At 49.6% G+C, this 20878-nt stretch overlaps 1 protein-coding gene across 8 annotated transcripts in view; it reads right to left on the bottom strand.

Annotated features, from left to right (window-relative positions):
* Positions 1-12625, bottom strand: part of SBF1 (SET binding factor 1) — a 115397-nt gene extending 102772 nt beyond the window's left edge. For all 8 annotated transcript variants that reach the window (XM_084808740.1, XM_084808741.1, XM_084808744.1 and 5 more), the window contains exon 1: positions 12448-12625. In XM_084808740.1, the coding sequence (XP_084664866.1) occupies positions 12448-12502 (55 nt within the window). In that variant the 5' untranslated portion in view covers positions 12503-12625. The remainder of the gene's footprint in view (positions 1-12447) is intronic.
* Between the last annotated feature and the right edge of the window lie 8253 nt (positions 12626-20878).

Raw genomic sequence — 20878 nt, 5'->3', positions numbered from 1 at the left:
AGACAACCTTTCAAAAATTAACAGAACATTATTTACAAAAGTGCATAAAAATGTTACTCTTCAAATAATAGGTTGAGCTTGATTAAACGTTCTTCAATATGGTTGCTTACCATTCCTAAGCTGAGTCTTTCCCAGCTAAATAAAATCTTAATAGATTTTCCTTCAGATCAGATTTCTCTAAGCTCCACCTCACAAACAGAAACAGGTTTAAGGAATTTCCCTAAACTTTCTTACAAACAAGAACAAAGGCTGTTCCTCTGCTTCCACTTCTTCCTGCTTTGTCCGGCTTCTATGATGATTCAGATGTGTCAGGGACTACTTAGTGATGTTCCTTCTGGTCAAACACACAATAGGAACATAAAATATGTAATTTATAACTTGGCTTGCTGATAAAATTATGTTTGGTATCTTAAATTGAAAAGTATAGTTTATTCAGACAATAATTACAAATTTACTGAGTTTACTTTTAAAAGTTTTTTAATATAATGATAATTTTATGAGCAAACCAAGTTATACATAAAATAACTTTACCAACATAAAGGCTGCTTTCTGTTCCTAAATCAGCCTTCCCCTTTGGACTGCAGTGTCCATCATTCCAGCATGCTGTCTGAAGCTGTAGCTGAAAACCAAAATATCTGGAGGGCCCCAGTTGGGTAAGGCTGCCCTAAAGCAACAAAGTGAGTTTAGTTCTGTAAAGAGTGGTAAAAAAAAATAGGTATTGCTTGTTTTCAGTTTTCCCTCAAATTGTTATGTCCCCCCGCCAAACAACAATTTCCCCCCCATCACTTCCATATTTCCGGAAATTGTACATATCTAGATCCATCACATTGGGTGGCAGTGGCAGGATAACCTACGGTGTTTCTCTCACATGTGGGCTTTAGAACTACGTTCACTGACCACAACAGCATCTCACCAGGATCAACACAACAACACAAGCCATTCTTCCCACCCACCTTCCCAAGGGTTAGGGTTGGGGCACCTTCAAGCACAGCACCCAGACCAGCACACTCCCCTCCCCACCTGCCTTTTCCTTGGGCTGGCAGATTTGCCCAGAAAGGCAGAGAGGACTGGCAACTACAATTGTTTGGCTTGGCCAGTAAGGCCAACTCCAAATTGTAGATTCCTTTACATAAACTTTTAGGAACAATCCTACGTTAACAGCCCTTTCTCATGTAAATATTCCATAGGCAAAAGCCTCTTGTAGAATAACTAGAAAACACCATCAGAGAGTTCCAAATATGAATGCAATCTCCTTTTCTAAATCTAATTGTCATGCTCGGGAGCAATTTATAGAGAGTCAGCCCCATGGATTGCCACCCACAGAAAAACCATTTGCACAAATGGGACCCTTTTTTCCAACTCTAACTACTGCACAGGGGAGGGAACGGGAGAGAAAGAGATGGGGCTGGAAGAGAGGAAATGGGTACACCATAGCTGTATCTGGCCCAGAACATTGTTGCTATCCAGCCCCAAAGAAAAATAAAGAGGCTCCCTTTCTTTCTTTCTTTCTTTCTTTCTTTCTTTCTTTCTTTCTTTCAGTTCTATACCATCCAACAGCTGAAGCTCTCTGGGCAGTTCCTTGAATAAGGCTGGAATAATACGCCCATTTACCAGGGAGTAAGGGCTAATGAACTTAGTGGGATTTATTTCTGAGTAAGCATCCACAGGATTGTGATGTCAGTCTCTTAAAAGTGAATCCATGACCTTTACCAAACAAACAGATTTAAAGCCTACTTTTCTATGTAAAAGAACGATCAGGGCCAAAACTAGCAGATGCTTTGAAACGCATAATAAATAAGTTATGTTTCCCGCCTCCCAGCTGAGCAGAGCAGAGGAAGCTGCTCCATCTGGTCCAGGGACTAAAGAAGCAAGCAAGCTCCCAGAGAGCGAGCGACCACAGCAAGCGAACAGGGGGAGCAAAAAGGAGTTGGCCAGGGAAGTTCGGCAGGGGAGGTCAAGGCGGAGACCCCTAACATTTTTTATTATTAATATTTTTCTTGTAACACGTCCACACCAGTGGGACTCTGCTTTTAACCTGTAGTGAGTAGAGGAGCAGGCACAGGCTAGTCTAGAACAATCAGAAAGCTAGACACAAAAAGGGAAAAGAGGCTATGGAAGGACAAGACTCTCCAGTGGTGGTGACCTGCAAGGTGTGTGCAATGTTTGTTTTCTTGCCTGAGAACAACATGGCCCACACCTGCAACAAGTGCAAGTTGATCACGCTGCTGGGAGAAAAAGTAAGAGGACTGGAGCGGCGACTGTCAACCCTCCGGGGAATAAGAGAACATGAAGAGTTCTTGGACAGAATGGCAGAACTACAGCAGCAAAGGGAAGACCAGAAGCTTGAAGAGCAACAGCAAGATGAGGCAGAAGTGGGAAATGCTGAGGTGAGGAAAAATGCAGTAGAGGATACTCCCTGGAAAAGGGTGACAGTTAGGAGAAGAACTAGACGCCACTCTGCACCAGTGGAAGCAGTGGAGCTGTGGAACCGATTCCAGGTCTTTGAGGATGAGACTGGAGGACAGCCTGCAGAGGAAGAATCACAGGGGAATCTGCATGACAGTGAGCAAGAGGCTGAAGGTCAGTCAAGCAGAGGCAATGAAACCCAGCCCCACAACAAAAAGAAGAGTAGTAGTAGTGGGAGACGCCTTGCTGTGTGCGATCGAAACCCAAGTGTGTTGCGAAGACCCGTGGACTCACCAGGTATGTTGTCTCCCAGAAGGATGGATTAGAGACATAACTGAAGGGTTGTCTGCACTCATAAAGCCCACGGACAGGTATCCCTTTCTTCTCAACCATGTGGGAACAAATGATACTGCCAAGCAGAGCTACGAAGAAATCACATCAGACTTTGAAGCTTTGGGAAGGAAACTCAAGAACTTTGGGGCCCAGATAGTTTTCTCATCCATCCTTCCAGTAGTTAGAAGAGGGATAGAAAGGGAACGAAAAATACTGCGGGTGAATGACTGGCTACGAAGGTGGTGCTGGCACAAGAGATTTGGAATCTGGGACGACGGGCTATACTTCCTGGAAGATGGGCTGTTGACAAGGGACGGGATGCACCTCATAAAAGCTGGGAAGAATGTGTTTGGCCACAGCATGAAGAACTTCATCAGGAGGGCTTCAATGGACGAAAGCTCATGCACCGCAACGGAGAAAACAGCTCTAATAGCACCCAATCATAGTCTAACAGCACCGAATCATGGTTCTAAGGGAAGCAAAAGCTGAGTGTGGTCAAATGCGTACCCTGGATTTTAGGAAAGCTCATTTTAATAAACTCAGAACAATAAGTAAGGTCCCATGGCAAGCGACTCTTACGAGAAAAGGAGTCCAAGATGACTGGGAGCTTTTAAAAAAGGATATTCTCAAGGCACAATTACAAAGAAGTTGGAATCGGTTGGAAAGAAGGCCAAGAATTCCGATGGATTCCAGAGGGCTCTGGGGGATTTTCCTGCTGGTATGGCTGGTGCTCCTGTCGAAGCCCAGGTCGCTGTGTGGAATGCAGAGATGACTCGGGCGGTTGACACGATCGCGCCCAAGCGCCCTCTCCCTCTGAGCAGAGCCCGGCCAGCTCCTTGGTATACACCTGAGCTGAGGGCAATGAAGCAAGAGGGGAGACGGCTAGAACGCAGGTGGAGGAAAACTCGTGCTGAGTCTGACCGAACACAGGTAAGAGCCCACTATCGAGCCTACTCTGTGGCGGTGAGGGTGGCAAAGAGACAGTTCTTTTCCACCAGCATTGCATCTTCTCAGTGTCGTCCAGCAGAGCTTTTCCGAGTGGTTCGCGGCCTGTTACATTCTGGGCCAGGGAGAGAGACGGTGGAACCCTCGGTAGCATGCTGTGACGAGTTTGCACGGCACTTTGAGGATAAAGTCGCTCAGATTCGTCATGAATTGGACACCACCATTAATGCAGTTCGATTAGTAGAGGCGTTCAGAGCACCGTCTGGTCCAGTTTTATTGGATGAGTTTCAGTTACTGAGGCCTGAGGATGCGGACAAGGTGCTCGGCCAAGTCCGATCGACCACTTGTGTGCTTGACCCTTGCCCTTCATGGCTTATTAAATCAAACAAGGAGGGGTTGTCCGGCTGGGTCCAGGAGGTTATAAATTCCTCCTTGAGAGAGGGAGTGGTGCCTGCCACTTTAAAAGAGGCGGTAATTAGACCACTCCTGAAAAAGCCTAACCTGGACCCAGAGGATGTTAACAATTATAGGCCAGTGGCCAACATCCCCTTCCTGGGCAAGGTGCTTGAGCGGGTGGTTGTAGGACAGCTCTAGGCACTGTTGAATGAAATGGATTATCTAGATCCATTTCAATCGGGCTTCAGGCCTGGTTTTGGAACGGAAACTGCCTTGGTCGCCCTGTGGGATGACCTCTGCCAGGAGAGGGACAGGGGGAGTGCAACCCTGTTGATTCTCCTGGACCTCTCAGCGGCTTTCGATACCATCGACCATGGTATCCTTCTGGATAGGTTGTCTGGGTTGGGAGTTGGAGGCACTGCACTACAGCGGTTCCGCTCCTACTTGGATGGCCGATTCCAGAAGGTGGTGCTGGGGGATTATTGCTCTGTGCCATGGCAATTGTGCCATGGGGTTCCACAGGGCTCTATTCTATCCCCCATGCTGTTTAACATCTACATGAAACCGCTGGGGGAGGTTATCCGGAGGTGTGGGCTGAGGTGCCATCAATATGCAGATGACACCCAGCTCTACCTCTCTTTCTCATCAAAACCAGGTGCGGCAGTGGCTGTTCTGAATCAGTGCCTGGGCACGGTAATGGACTGGATGAGGGCCAATAAACTGAAACTCAATCCAGACAAGACGGAGGTACTGTTAGTGGGTGGTTCGTCTGCCCGGCTAGGTGATTTTCAACCTGTTCTGGAGGGGGTTGCACTCCCCCTAAAGGATCAGGTTCGTAGTTTGGGGGTGCTCTTGGATCCAGAACTGTCACTTGAGGCACAGGTGAACTCAGTGGCACGGAGCACTTTTTATCAGCTTAGGCTGGTATACCAACTACGCCTTTATCTGGACAGAGACAGCCTAGCTACAGTTATCCATGCTCTGATAACTTCTCGTCTGGATTACTGCAATGCGTTATACGTGGGGCTGCCTTTGAAAACGGTCTGGAAACTTCAGCTGGTCCAAAATAGGGCAGCAAGATTGTTAACAGGGACTGGCCTGCAAGCTCATATTACGCCAGTACTTTTTCAGCTGCACTGGCTGCCAGTCCATTTCCGGGCCCGATTCAAAGTGCTGGTATTAACATTTAAAGCCTTTAACGGCTTGGGGCCAGGTTACCTGAAGGATCGCCTCCTCCCATATGTGTCCGCCCGGACCTTAAGATCATCATCAGTGGCCCTTCTCCGTGAGCCCCTGCCAAAGGAAGTGAGGCGGGTGGCTACTAGGAGGAGGGCTTTTTCTGCTGTGGCACCCCGGCTCTGGAATGAGCTCCCTAGTGAGGTTCGCCTGGCGCCTACATTGTATTCCTTTCGGCTCCAGGTGAAGACCTTTTTATTTTCCCAGGCATTTTAGCATTCTAAATTTTTATCTTTGCCGTTTTAAATCTGTATTTTAAACTCCTGCGCTGCTGCTAGATTTTATTGTGGTTGTATTGTTATATTGTGGTTTTAATGTTCTATATATTTTAAATTGTTTTATTGTGTGTTTGGTTTTAATTTTTGTGAACCGCCCAGAGAGCTTCGGCTATTGGGCGGTATAGAAATTAAATAAATAAATAAATAAAATAAATAAATAAAATAAATAAATAAATAAATAAATAAATAACAAAGGAAGAGTACAGGCAGGTAGCACAGAATTGCAGGGATGGCGCCAGGAAGGCTGAAGCTGAGAACGAGCTGAGGTTAGGGAACTGGCAGAAGAACTCTCAGAACCACTGTCTATTCTCATGGAGGACAGGTGAAGTGCCAGATGATTGGAGGACTTCACTACCTCGACTTCAGCAAAGCTGTCGACAAAGTGCCCCCGAATATCCTGATGAGCAAACTAGCTCAAACTGGGCTAGATGAAACAACAATTCAGTGGATCCACAGTTGGCTACAGAATCGGACTCAAAGAGTGCTTATCAATGGGATCTTCTCAAACTGGGGAGAGGTAACGAGGGGGGTACCGCAGGGCTGAGTCTTGGGCCCAGTGCTCTTCAATAGTTTTATTAATAACTTGGGGGAGGAAGTTCAGGGAATGCTGATCAAATTTGCAGATGACACAAAATTGGGCGGAATAGCTAATACTTTGGAAGACAGAAACAAAATTCAAAGTGATCTGGATAGACTGGAGCGCTGGGCAGAAAACAACAGAATGACATTTCATAGGGATAAATGCCCAGTTCTGCACCTAGGAAAAAGAAACCAAATGCACAGTTACAAGATGGGGGATACGTGGCTCAACCACACTACAAGCAAGAAGGATCTTGGAATTGTTGTCGATCACAAGCTGAAGATGAGCCAACAACGTGCTGTGGCTGCAAAAAAGGCAAGCTCTTTTGGGCTGCATTCATAGAAGCATCGCTTCCAAATTCCGGGAAATACTAGTTCCCCTCTACTCAGCACTGGTTAGGCCTCATCTGGAGTACTGTGTCCAGTTCTGGGCACCACACTTTCAGAAGGATGCAGACAAACTGGAGAGGGTTCAGAGGAGGGCAACAAAGATGATCAGGGGACTGGAAACAAAGCCCTATGAAGAGAGACTGAAAGAACTGGGCATGTTTAGCCTCGAGAAAAGAAGACTGAGGGATGAGATGAGAGCGCTCTTCAAGGGCTTGAAAGATTGTCACAGAGAGGAAGGCCAGGATCTCTTCTCTATCATCCCAGAGTTCAGGACACGGAAGAATGGGCTCAAGTGACAGGAAGCCAGATTCCGGCTGAACATTAGGAAAAACTTCCTGACTGTTAGAGCAATACGACAATGGAACCGATGACCTAGGGAGGTGGTGGGCTCTCCCACATTGGAGGCCTTCAAGACGAGGCTGGACAGCCATCTGTCAGGGATGCTCTGACTTGGATTCCTGCATTGAGCAGGGGGTTGGACTCGATGGCCTTGTAGGCCCCTTCCAACCTCTGAAGATTGTAGCTATCTAGACAGTGTCATCCAAAGAACAGGTACGTAGTGACCCTACAACTGACTTCCTGGGATGTAGGCATTGCTGCCATGATGGGCAAACCAGATCTTACTGTGTATCTCAGGGAAAAATGCTCAACTGCTCATTAATTAGCAGCTCTTACTTCTGGATAGTCTTCAAGTGAGTGATCCTGCAGCATAATGTCCTTGCACAGGTACACAGAGAGAGCCAAACAGAAATCTTTCATTTCACTATTGTTCCCTTTTCTCAACAAATGATATGAAAAATCTATAGAGCAAAAGGCCTCTGGGCCATATGATCGGAGTCTTTGGATTATGTTCCTAGGTAGTATAAAGGCTTTATATACTTGCAAGCCAAGATTTTATAGGAACCAAATAGTATACAAGCTTGTTCAGGAAATAAATGAATTGCAAAATCAGAAGCTTGATTTAAATCAACCCACTGTGGTGGCAATATCACTCTCTTTGGAGGTTTTTAGTGTAAGACCAGGGATGCACGTGTCAAGCTTTAGCTGGAAAATCACCTGTCTGGGATTTTGGTTGGAATTAATGACCTTGGACTGCAAGGAGGTCAAATCAGTCCATCCTAAAGGAAATCAACCCTGAGTGCTCATTGGAAGGACAGATACTGAAGCTGAAGCTCAAATATTTTGGCCACCTAATGCGAAGAGAAAACTCTCTGGAAAAGACCCTGATGCTGGGAAAGACTGAAGGCAAAAGGAGAAGGGGACGGCAGAGGATGAGATGGCTAGATAGCATCACTGATGAAATGAATATGGACTTGAGCATGCTCCAGGAGAGAGCGCAGGACAGGAAGGCCTGGCGTGCTATGGTCCATGGGGTAATGAAGAGTCAGACACGACTGAACAACAAGAGGCCCTTCACTTCCTACAATTCTAAACCATTTACCTGAAGCATCCTTGACAGATATCTTTATATTATTTCCTTGAACACCTCTCTAACTAGCAGGGGAATTTGCATGATACAACCTTAAATGTGAAAAGCACTCATTTGTAGTTTCCATTCTAGAGGTGCAGATAAGATGAGAGAGCTCTTGAACACTCAGCGAGACACACAATTCTGGGTGCCCCATGTGAACTGAGCCCCAATTTCAAAAAAGAAGCAGCAGGTTCACCAGCTCAGCCTCGAGTGCATGCCAAGACCTACCTTTCTTTGGGTCGAATCTACCTGCTGACTCACATATTAGGAAGCAGAAGGCAATACCTGAGCTGAAGAGACAAACTCCTAAGCCTCAGCTTGAAAAGCATCACTGCTTAGGCAGAATTCGGGCTCCGTTAGAGAACTGCTTTGCCTGTTTTGCCCAGCCACAGGCCTGTAGCTCCTTCCTCTCCTCTTTGTGGTTAGACTGCATCTCCACCCCAGCTGCACAGTCACCTCCCACCCACAGGCCTTCCTGTCCTCCCCTCCCCAGGCAGGAAGGTGAACCTGCAGCCCAACATTTATGTAGCACACACCAGTTGTTACTTATCACATAATCTGTATCACACTCCATTTCAAAGGAGCTCAGTATAGCACAAATGATACGTATCCTGTTTTATCTCCACCACTACCTGTAGAGGTTTATTATATTATTTATTAAAAGGATGTATATACCATTTAAGCCAGGGGCAGGCAGAAGGTAGAGTGGCTGGGTAGCCGGCCAGATGGGTGGCTAATAAATCTAATAAATAAATAGATTGGGATCTACTGGTAGATCTCTGGGTGACTTACAGTTGATTGACAAGAGTTTCTGACTCAAGAGTTTAACAGCAGCAAGTAAAACTGGTTGTTTAAAAATATCTCTGCCATGGCTGGCCTTGTGTTTAACCACTCATCTCTTAGCCTCAGTGTTCCTCACATGCAAAACTTGAAAATTAACTGGTTGCCTTTGACTAGAGCTTTGTGCAGCAATACTGGCCACTCTGAGAGTTTTGTGTAAGAATCCCTGCTCTTTATTAACTCAGATGTAGATTTGTAGGTGCATATATAGTGTATTGTGGCTCATGAGGTGCGGCAGGTAATTGACTCCACCCCCACCACCATTTTGCCTCTGGTTCCTTTTGCCAGGAGACTGAGCATTCCCTTTTTAATGCTGTATCTCTTTGACTCTTGTATACTTTGCCTGCAAATGAAGCCCTTTCAACTAGACGGTGCTAACCTTATTACAGAACCTGACCATTTGCAAGAAAATCAGTTTGTATGGCAAAGTAGGGGATGGACCACACTTGGTGCTTTGCATGTGCAAGAGCACATGCTTTGCATGCAGCAGGTCCCGGGGTCAAGTCCCCAACATCTCTAGTTAAAAGTGTCTTCAAATAGCAAGTGATGGAAAGGATCTCTTTCCTCAAGTCCCTGGACAGCCACTGCTGCCTGTCAGAGTAGATAATACTGGGCTAGATGGACAAAGAGTCTAAAGTGGTATGAGGAAGCGACCTACAATACATTTCTGGTGCCAAGACTGCTGCTTGGAAAACACAGAAATTGACAGAAGTGCAGCACACTAGCTCTCTCAATAACCTGTAAAGCCTTTTAATGGCACTTGAACTGCTATCTCCTAGGTTTCCTTTGCTTATAGTTCAACCACAAAAAGGAAAGCATATGTCAAACTTGTCGTAACCCAAATCAGATGCAGTGCAGACCAGCAGTTGTTGATTAGGACAGCCAGTGACTGGAGCTCAGAAATGTTTCAGTTTGAAGCACAGCCATTACTTATCTATGGATCTTCCAGAAGACACCACAGTGGCTCTCACCCCAGTCAAATTCCAAGCGAAGAAACTGTATTCTTCCTATCGCTTTCCAGGACTTTCTGCCACAGATTGTCACTGCGTGGCTTCCACCTCAGTGGCTGTGTGTTATGTTTAGAAGTTGTGTTTTACAACTCACTGGCTAATATGCTACAATTCACAAGTGCAGAAAAATCTCATCTTTCTCCTCTTGGTTTTGCTGATGTCATCCGTCTCTATGTGAACGCTCTGGAGCAGAGCACAAACTATGAGCCAATGCACTCAAAAGGCCAACAGCCATAACACATGCTGAGAAAAACAAGGAAAAGATCAGGAGTAAGCCAACCTTGTGGATGCTAGAAGGGTCTTAGGAGCAATGGAAGCTGCCAGACCCAACACATGGCTAACAACAATTACCAGCAGCTTCCCACACACCAAACCCAAAGCCCCTCCTGCCTGAGGAAAAAAACACTGAACATCCTGCAACTGAAGTAGGCAAAATGACACTGTCTGAAACTGAACCCAACCAGCATCTCTCTCAGACAAGGCAGAAAAACTTGCACGTTGCAAGGCATGGTCTTCAAAAAGCTACTTGGGCTTTTAATTGCTGGAATGAACTCCCACAGTGTTTCCACAAAACCAAACCAATGAACTATTACTGCAGGCAATATCCATTTTTATTTCTTTATCCCATTTCTGCTCCATTGCTCCATGTTGCTTGGAACTTACAATACAAACATCACAACAGTAGAGAGCAAAACAACAACACCAGAATCAAAAGCCACCCTCCTCCTCTGCCAGCAACACCAAACCACGAGCCACAAACAGCTCAGTTTCTAAAAGGTAGCCAAAATCAACAGGCCTTACAGAGCTTTCTGAATCTCAGCAGGGAAGAGCAATGGCATGTCTCCCCAGGCAATTTATTCCAAAGCCACAGAGCCACAGCAGAAATGGGCTCTGCCATCTTAACCCCCTTGGACAGGACTGAGCAGAGCTCTACCTGCCAACCCCTACTGGCCAAAGGAGGGGACAGTTCATATAGGGAAAGGTTTTCCTGAGTGTATACAGAACCAAAGCCATGAAGGGCTTTTAAAGGTCAAAACTAACACTTGAATTGGGCCTGGAAGCAAGCTGATAACCAATGGAGCCACCACAATATTGACTGTAGATGTAGAGAGGCCATGGCTCAGTGGTAGAGCCCCTGCTTTGCATGCAGAAGGTCCCAGGTTTTATCCCCAGCAGCATCTCTAGGTGGGACAGAAAAAACTCGTACCTGAACGCCTGGAGAGCTGATGCCCATCAGTGTCAACAGAACAGAACTAGGTAGACCAAGTGTCTGACTTGATATAAAATAGTGTCCTACATTCTTGCCTCTCCACTCTGCACAGGAGGGCAGGCTACAGCTTTCAGCAGCAGGTTCAGCTGCCCAGCAGACATCACAGGAAAGTATTGATTTGGATAACAGTGGTGAGACCCCTACTCTCCTGGAGAGCGCAAAGGAGTAACTGGAAAAAGGAACCCCTGACCATGGCCACAACCGGTTTCTCCAGTAAGTAGTGCCTGGTTTGGGACAGTATGCATACCTGTTCCACTAAAGGGAGCAATATTGCATCAACTACAGATAAATTCACATCTCCTGGAACATCAGTGTCACTTCAATGTTGTTTGGATTCAGCTTTAGCACAAAATACAAGCATGCAATTGAAACATCAGCACACACAGCGGTGCAAAACGAAACTATCAAATTAACCCACATACGATCCCATTACATTCCTAGCAACTAGTATTACTTGAGGCACTAGTCCTGAACAACACTGGGGGGGGGGGGGGATCCAATGCTCCAGGGAGGTATCAGCATCCCCTGTCCAAGCAAGAAAGCCACCAGGGACCTGGAACGAGTTCTGGACCAGGCCAACAGTACGCTGTCAATGCAGACACCACACAGCAGTGTACTTTTGGGGGATGCTAAGCTTGCAGAAGACCGGAAGAACCAGCAGCCCTTTGCACGTCCTCCCTTCAATCTCTTGTTTAGGGCAGTGCAGGTGAAGGGCCCCCGGATGGGCCGCTGCTCAGGGGCAGCTTCCTATGCGTGGGAGATAAGGAGGCAGCACACAGACCACCCGCCCCGGGTCCTGCGGAGCACGCGCGGGCAGAAGGGAGCGCTCCAGAGCTGGACTTCAGCTCCCAGCACTCCTGGCCGTTGGTTGTGCGGGCAGGGGCTTCTGGGAGTTGCAGTCACAAATTCCTGGCGCTCTCCCATCCACCCACCCCTGCTCCGGAGTTCGCTCCCTCCTCCTTCCTCCGGCCCGCCTGCACCTGCCGCGGCCAGGGGAAGGAGAGTGGGGCACTCAGGCCGCCGCTTGGCCTCGGCGCATCCCTGGCTGAGGCGGCTGGCGTGACCTCGGCCCCCAGTACACCCGGCCCCGCCGGGCTGTTCTCGACGGCCGCCCTCGCCAAGCAGGCGAGGCCTGCGCCCGCGTCGGGGGGGCGCAACACCCGGGGGCGGCGGCGGCGCCGCGGGGCGCCGCGGGCGAGGGAGGGGCCGGGCCTCCGCGCCGCCAGGGCCTGGAGGGCCGGGAACGCGCGCCCCGCCGCCGCTGCTTCCCGGCGGGCCGGCGGGCTGGCTCACCGCGCTTGCCCGGGGCGAAGGAGACCACCACGAAGTAGTCTGCGAGCCGGGCCATGGCGGCGGCGGCGGCGGCGGCTGCTTCGCGGCGCTCCGTCCCGTCTCATCCCCGCCGGGCCGCCGCCGCCGCCGTCCTGCTCCGCCTCGCCGCCGCCGCCTCAGCCGCCGCCATCTTGCCTGAGCGGCGGGACGCGACCCAGCCCGGGCGGGGGCGCAGGCGCGGCGCGGCGCGGCGGCAGCCAATGGGGCCGGGCCGGCTGCCGGAGGCCGCCCCGATTGGCCCGGGCTGCGCGCGCGGCCGCCCCTCCCGCCCGGCCCGCGTCCCGAGGAAGCGCCGCGCCTGGGCCCGGCTCCCGGGGGCGGGGGCCGGGCTGCCGCGGGCGCCCCGCGGCGCGCGGCCCCTCCGCCGCCAGCAGGGCTCTGGGGCGCGGCCGGCCCGGCCCCCTCCCGGCGACGCGGCGGCGGCGGCCCGCCCTCCCCTCCGCTCCCGGGGCGGGGCGGGGCGGGGCGGGCGCCGCCGCCGCCAGGGAGGGGGCCCGCCGGGCGAAGGCGCTCCTGCGCGGGCGGGCGCGGGGCCTCCGGGCGAGCAGGGGCTCCGCCCGCCCCGGGGGCCCGGGGCTGCTGGCGCAGGCCGCGCGGGGCCTTCCCGCCCAGCCTCCGGCCGCAGCGCTCCGCGGCCCGGGCTGGGTGCCGGGCGCGGCCGCGGCTCGCCCTCGCCCGACGGCCCGCTCGCCCCGCCAGGCCGAGCGGGCGCCGAGCAGCTGCCGGGCAGCGCGGCCGCTCCGGGGCAGGCGCCCTCCCCTGTGGGCGCGCTGCCTCGGCGTGCCCGGGGACTGGGAAGCCCTCCGCCGCCGCGTGTCCGCGCCGGGCAGCTGGGCGGCCTCGGCGTGCTGCCGTCGTTGCCGCAGGAGCCCGCCTTCGCGCCCTTCCCGCTCCGCAGGCCAGGCCGAGCCTGCGCGTCCGCCCGGAGGAGCCCCGGCCTCCCGGCGGCCTCGTGCGGAGTTGGCGGCGCCGGCGGCACCGCTCCTCTTCAGCCCGGCAGAGCAGCGGCGGTGTGCCACGCCCCCCATCCAGTGGCCAGCTCGTGCTCTGGCCCAGCCCAGGAGCCGCAGCGAGCTGCCTTGGGCCAAGGCAGAGCACTGCCCCCGCTAGCCCACTGTTGCCTAACTGGAGGGCCCCCAACATAGCTGAGCCCGCCGGCACGTTTGGAATTTTGACCAGGTCTCGCAGGCCCCACCACAAACTGGCTGTTCCGGGGTTCTTAGGTGCCCCCCCGCCATCCCGAACGCTATTGGTGTCTGCAGGCTGCATAGTAAACGTCACAGATCTGGCACTTGGCAGCACTGCTATAATAACACAATTTTTTTACACGGGATGACAACAAAATGACCATCAAATCACAGCATACGACTGTGGATGCAGAAGTGACCTATGATTTAACGGTGGGTTTTTGAAAGTGTGTGTGAAAATCATGCAAATGTTTTAATCCTTCCATATGGAGAAGGGAAAACCGCAAATTAACCACATGCAAGTTTCCTCCAGCCCCCGCTTACTCTTGGACGTAAACACTTCAGCACTTCAGTTTTGCTCCCTCTTGCCTGTTTGAAAGTACACAGAAGAGGAAGCGGGAAGAGCATTGCTGTTTTTAGCAAATGCTAGTAGTAAATAAATATAAATCTTAATTAGAAAAGACTAAGCAAAGGGGAGTTTCCATGGGTGTCAATTGCACCTGCAGATCTAGGGTTTCAGACAGGAGTCTTTTCCAGCACCACCTGGAGATGGTAAGGATTGGACCTCGGACTTTTTGCATGCAAACCATGGATTCTAAAGTTGAGCTATGGCCCTTTCCATTTATCAGGCCCAGCTGTGGGAATTTCTTACAACATAACACTGACCTGCCCTGTTACTAGAAGTTGGGGGGAAGTACAGTCCTCGGCCTGCTACTTTCCCCGAAGGCCATGTTCAGTTATAGATTCATAGAATCATAGAATAGGAGGGCTGGAAGGGGCCTACAAGGCCATCGAGTCCAACCCCCTGCTCAAGGCAGGAATCCAAGTCAGAGCATCCCCGACAGATGGCTGTCCACCCTCGTCTTGAACGCCTCCAGTGTGGGAGAGCCCACCACCTCCCCAGGTCATTGGTTCCATTGCCGTATTGCTCTGACACTCAGGAAGTTTTTCCTGATGTTCAGCCGGAATCTGGCTTCCTGTCACTTGAGCCCATTCTTCTGTGTCCTGCACTCTGGGATGATCAAGAAGAGATCCTGGCCTTCTTCTCTGTGACAACCTTTCAAGTACTTGAAGAGTGCTATCATATCTCCCCTCAGTCTTCTCTTCTCAAGGCTAAACATGCCCAGTTCTTTCAGTCTCTCCTCACAGGGCTTTGTTTCCAGTCCCCTGATCATCTTTGCTGCCCTCCTCTGAACCCTCTCCAGTTTGTCTCCATCCTTCTGAAAGTGTGGTGCCCAGAACTGGACACAGTGCTCCAGATGAGGCCGAACCAGTGCTAAGCAGAGGGGAACTAGTACTTCCCGGGATTTGGAAGCGATGCTTCTATGAATGCAGCCCAAAAGAGCATTTGCCTTTTTTTGCAGCCACATCACATTGTTGGCTTGTATTCAGCTTGTGATCGACAACAATTCCCAGATCCTTCTCGCTTGTAGTGTTGTTGAGCCATGTATCCCCCACCTTGTAACTGTGCATTTGGTTTCTTTTTCCTAGGTGCAGAACTGGGCATTTATCCCTATGAAATGCCATTCTGTTGTTTTCTGCCCAGCGCTCCAGTCTGTCCAGATCACTTTGAATTCTGTTTCTGTCTTCCAAAGTATTAGCTATCCCGCCCAATTCTGTGTCATCTGCAAATCTGATCAGCATTCCCTGCACCTCCTCCTCCAAGTCGTTAATAAAAATGTGGAAGAGCACTGGGCCCAGGACTGAGCCCTGCGGTACCCCACTCGTTACCTCTCCCCAGTTTGAGAAGGTCCTGTTGATAAGCACTCTTTGAGTCCGATTCTGTAGCCAACTGTGGATCCACCGGATCATTGTTTCATCTAGCCCACTTTGAGCTAGTTTGCTCATCAGGATATCATGGGGCACTTTGTGGAAAGCTTTGCTGAAGTCGAGGTATATGATGTCTACAGCATTCCCACGGTCTACAAGGGAGGTTACTTGATCAAAAAAATGAGATCAGATTTGTCTGGCAGGACTTGTTTTTGACAAATCCATGGTTTCCCCCCAAGGGCATTTCTAAGCAATAGAGGATTCCTTCTGTGGTCGCTCAAGCGTGGGTGGGCAACTTCAGTGAGTCTAGGAGCCAATTTCAACCCACTAGGTGCCCATCCCCACCCCACTGCTGAAATAGCTGCTGCTGAATATCTGCAGTGAGAGGAGAGAGTGATTTTTTCATTAAAACAAAGCATTCACTCCCTCAGAGCCTTCTTTTAAAATGAAAGTGCAGCTTTTTACTCAGCAATGCTGTGCACCACCACAGTTCAGTGGCATGGTGGCAATTTGCGGGGGCAGCAAAAAAGAACACGGCACATGTGGCTCGGGGCCATGTGTTCTCTGCATGCAGCAGGGTGCTCCCAAAAACTGCCTGGCGAATAGGACAAAGTGGCCTGGAACCTGTGACTATCGTCAAATGCCCAGAGTCCTAGGGATGGATGGGTCCTGAATCCTGCTTTCAGCTACGATTGACAGCAGGAGGAGGAGAAGGGTCTTGGGGAGATGTGAGTTAGCTGGGTTTGCCCTTCCTGCTGTAAGGGCTCCCAATGCACTAACAACCCCAACTGCTTAAAACTGTACATAGTGTCTTGAGGTGGTTTTCAGTGACAAAAACAATACAAGAAACCATAACACTGCAACCACTGGTCCTGGCTTTCCTATAAGAGCGGACTGCCCGGTGCCCTGTGCAGAGGGTGGCACAAGCGCCGAGGCTCCAGGGGTTCTTCCACCCAGCGGGAGCAGAGCCCCTGGATCTGTGACATGAGGCCCCACACATGAAGTGCTGGGGAGCAATGCAGAGGCTGAAGTTTTGCAAATTCCATTCCCAGCCCTGAATTGGGGGTGGCGGAGAGCTGCCAGGTGCAGAGCAGAGCACAGCTGAGGGACCGTTGGATGTCCCTTGGGAGAGGTGAGCTTAGGGGGGCTTGAAGCAGCAGCTAGACTGAAGGGAGGGGGCAGAAGATTGAGCGTGTGGGGGGAGAAAGACCCCTGCCAAATGATCAAGGGGTTGGAGCGCCTTAACTATGGGGGGAAGGCAAAACAACGAAGAGGGGCCATAATGAGAAATTTATCAAGGTGTTCTTGTTGGGGTGGAGGAAGGAAGTGCACACTTTTAAAACTGGCAAAATCCCTGACAAATACTTCCGGTTTGGGGGGCGGGGTCAACATTCAAAGCTTTTAGTAAATTGAGGAAGAAAGTCTCTAAAAGATTTCAGCTAGAAAAACAGTAAAGAAGTATAACATTAAAGACATCAGCGCAGAGATGGGGATTTATCAAAAGCTGTATATTCCTGATAACCCTGATCTGCAAGCAAACAAACCAGGATATCTGGATATAGCCAGCCTATAGAGGAGGACCTGTGCTTAGTGCTTAATCAAAAAACTTCAGAAAAGGAGGTCAAGCAGGTTATTTCCAAACTATAAAGCATTTGGTGAAGTTTTAGTGCCACATCTTACAGGCTTATCCAATGATATCTTAGGTGGAGTCCAGATTTCTGATACTTTACAAGGATTATGGTTATACATAAGCCTGGGAAATGCCCGGTAAGTGTAGAATCTTCTCATTTGTGAATCAGACTACAAAAAACTTCGCAGCTGCCCTTGTGGTCTTCTTGAACACCGTTATTCCACACTGTTATCAAATCAGACCAGGTCCGCATTATACCAAATAGGCAGAATTCTGATCCTGTTCAAATTGCTTTACTCCCATTTTATAAATATGGATAAGCAATCCCTATCCGTGTCTTTGGATGCATGTAAAGCTTTTAACTACGTGGAGTGGGATTTCTTGCTAAAGATGTTAAGGAAACTACGGATGGGCACTAATTTTGTATGGTGATCTATCATTTATACGAGACTTCTCCTGCCATGATGGAGAGGGAATGCTTATGACTCCCCGGGGATTCAAATACACAGAGGATTAAACAGGGCTGTCCTTCTCTCCATAGTTACACTTTCTGTGGAGCCATTAACCGATGCAATTCAGGGAAATCTGGTGATGGAGAGCAATCCTATGATCCCTGGACAAGTGCCCCAGGGACCACAGGACGGCTGAGAAAACCTCTTCAGAGACAGTGTTCCGACCTCAGAAGGGGGAGTTCAAGATCTCATCCCAGAGCCCTCCCCCACACAGCCATTGTGGAGGGGACCGCACTAGCGGCCTCTCCTTGGAGGAGAAGGAAAGTGGGCATTCTAGTGGGTGGGGAGAGGAGGAGAGCGGGGAGGCCAGGATATGATTTAGCCTGAGCCTCCTCCAGCCTCCATCCCTCCTCCAAAGCACCCTCACTAGTTGGGCTGAAAAGCCCATCTAGTGAAAATCACCCAAGACGGGGGACAGGGCGGTGAAGATCACCTCTGCCACTCCTCCTGCCTTGTTGGCTTCAGCCTGGCAGGGCATAGGAAGCTTGGAAGCCTCCAAGTTTGGGGGCTTCTGAGTGGTGAGGATGCAATCAATAGGATTGTGCCCTAAAGGAATAACAGTGGCGTGCACCATGTAGTGAGCTAATTTGTGGATGATGCTGTGTTGCTCTTGCCGGACCCAGAAGCGACACTGCCAGAGGTAGTGACAACTATCTCTGAGTTGGCTCAGTGGCTGGACTTCAGGTTAACTATTCAAGACTTGTTGAGGTTTGAGATCCTGGGCCTCAACACAAACTGTTGAGGTCCAGCAGCTCATACAGATGCACCCTAGCCTTTTTTGTTTGTCCATGTTCTATAAGGTATCTGGGTGTGGACATACTCAAGAACCTTCCTGTCCTCAGAAAGTGAAATGTTAACCCCGTACCTACACAAAGTAAACAAATTGCTGGAAAAAAGCTCTCATCAACCTCATCAGGTACCAAGCTACCATAAGCATTTCTGTTTTCTCTAAATCTGCCCTTTACTTCCAGTGACACTACATATAATACTTTTCCCTGAAACCCTCTCTGGTAGGTGAACAACATGACTAACCCTGTTACAGACCAGAGCAAGAGATGAAGGAAGGCACTGAATTACAATAGATCAAAAGGTTCAATTCTATCACCTCTGGTTTGAATCTGGATAAAGGGGGGTGGTGTTAACATATATTAATTAGCTTACCAATTCCAGAATATGTTAACAATGACTGTTTTGTGAATGGCTACTGTTAATAATATAATTGTCACTGTTTTCTGGATTTCAATTTGCTATGACCTCACTATTTACAGTACCCCACCCTGCAGCCATGGGTCTATGTACCTGTAGCTTCATTCATCTTATGAAGTGGAGTGTAGCCCACAAAAATATATGCCATAATAATTTTGTTAGTCTTTATTTAACACAACAGTTACCACTGTTTGTTGGTTTTGCTGGAACAGACTGACAGGGCGGCCACTCTGGAAATATGTACAAAGGTGTTGGCAAAAGCGGGTTCAACATCCCAAGTGTATATTGGTCCTAGGAGACTTTCCAATTAAGATGTCTCCTTTCCATAGCCGGTGAGGGCAGCCTCCAGCCCACAAGCCTAATGTGGCCCACATTGACTTTGGCCCCTATGTGGGCCCTGCCCGCTCTGCTCCCCAAGCTGTCTGAGAAGGCAAGAAGAGGAATCTTCTTACCTCCAATCAGAGATAAGAAGGGGATGAGGGGAGTGGCAGCTTCATCTGCCGTGCATCCTCTCCCCAATGGGAATCATAGAATAGTAGGGTTGGAAGGGGCCTACAAGCCTTCGGGAGAAGGCGCAAGATAGGCAAAGTGGCTTCAGTGAGCATGGGTCTTCTCGGATGAGTTCCCATTGGTTCACTAGGAGGATCACTGGGGTGCCCACCAAGGGCCAAATGCTTCACCAGCCTGGTGTCCCCTACCCAATGGGAGAAGGCATGGGGCTTCTCACATGAGTCTTCTCCCACGGGAGTAGGCCCATGTGTGGTGAAGCAGGTTCCTGGCAGATACGCTGGAAGGATCATCCTTCCAACATGACCACCAGGGACCACATCACATTGGGGTCTAGCTCCACCCCTGATGTCAGGGGTGTGCCATGCTCACTGATTTCATTTAACCCATGGAGGGCTGAGTGAGGTCATCCAGCCCCCCCTTCTGGTTGTCCACCCATAATGCAAAACATGCAAGATAAGCCTGGGTTTTCCATGGAACTTGATGTGCGCGTGACTCCAACAGCGCCAGAGATACCATTCTTGCCAAGTGCCCTCCAGAACGTCGGTCACTTTGTGAAGAACTAGTAAATGCTGAAGTAAAAGTTGTATATATTTATAATTAAGAGTTTTTAATGCTAAGATATTAATTTGGTTTGTGAAAAGTTAATTGAATTGGTTTAAATTCCTCTAAATGCGGCCTACAAGATACATTGGACGCATGGCCTGCAGTTGGCAGCCTGGCTAGAAGCAGCAGAAGTGTTGCAGTTATTAGGGAAAGCACTGTTGGTCTTGGGAGGTTTACTATTATATTAGTTGGCATTAAGAGTACTTCCTTGAGTAGGACAGGCAGTGGAATCAAAAAGTAGGCCGAATGTCAGGCAGTGATAGGCCCATTAGGGAACATTCCATCTGTACTCCTTAGTCCTTAGAAAGGAACGAGCTGTTGGGCTGCCAGAGTGTAACTTCTGATTGCAATTTGAGAAACTGTCCTGGGTACCATGCAAAAGGCATGGCAAAGGAGCAAGTAACCTGCCCAAATGACTGTGTACAGGGCAGAGGTGGGGGCAGAGTCCCAAAGTACTAAACAACTCCTTTGAATGCACAGATTTCAGTACCAACAGAAAGCTATTTCACAGAAGCCAAACTCTTTTTCTCTCCCCCACTCTTCTGCCAGTCAACTCATTCCCCCAATCTCTTTGTGTCTCTCACTTTGGATCACCATGCATAGATCTCTCTCTCTCTCTCTCTCTCTCTCTCTCTCTCTCTCACTCACACACACACACACACACACACACATACCATTAATAAAAATACATTCAGACCAATGGACTAAAACTCTCAGTTCTGGCTAACGGGATCTAAGTTGAATTTTACCTTCACATTTGTAGTGATGATTGTTTTGTTCTATTGTATTTTGATGTTTTAATCTTCTGTTACAAATTTATGAACACTGTGAGGACATGTTTGAAAAGAGGGATATGCACTTATTCATTACAAGAGAGCTAGGCAAGTGTCTTGATCCCAGGAGGTGCCAGGCAGGAGAAGAGAAAGGAGAAACTAGAGCAGCACCCTGGATTCCTAGACTCGCTGCCCCTCTAG

The sequence above is a fragment of the Heloderma suspectum genome, chromosome 7, assembly GCF_057233095.1.
Source record: "Heloderma suspectum isolate Gila_16-S chromosome 7, 16-S_ref, whole genome shotgun sequence".
In the NCBI taxonomy this organism is placed as follows: Eukaryota; Metazoa; Chordata; class Lepidosauria; order Squamata; family Helodermatidae; genus Heloderma; species Heloderma suspectum.
Note: the sequence above shows the minus strand (reverse complement) of the source record. Positions and strands in the feature narration are given on the sequence as shown.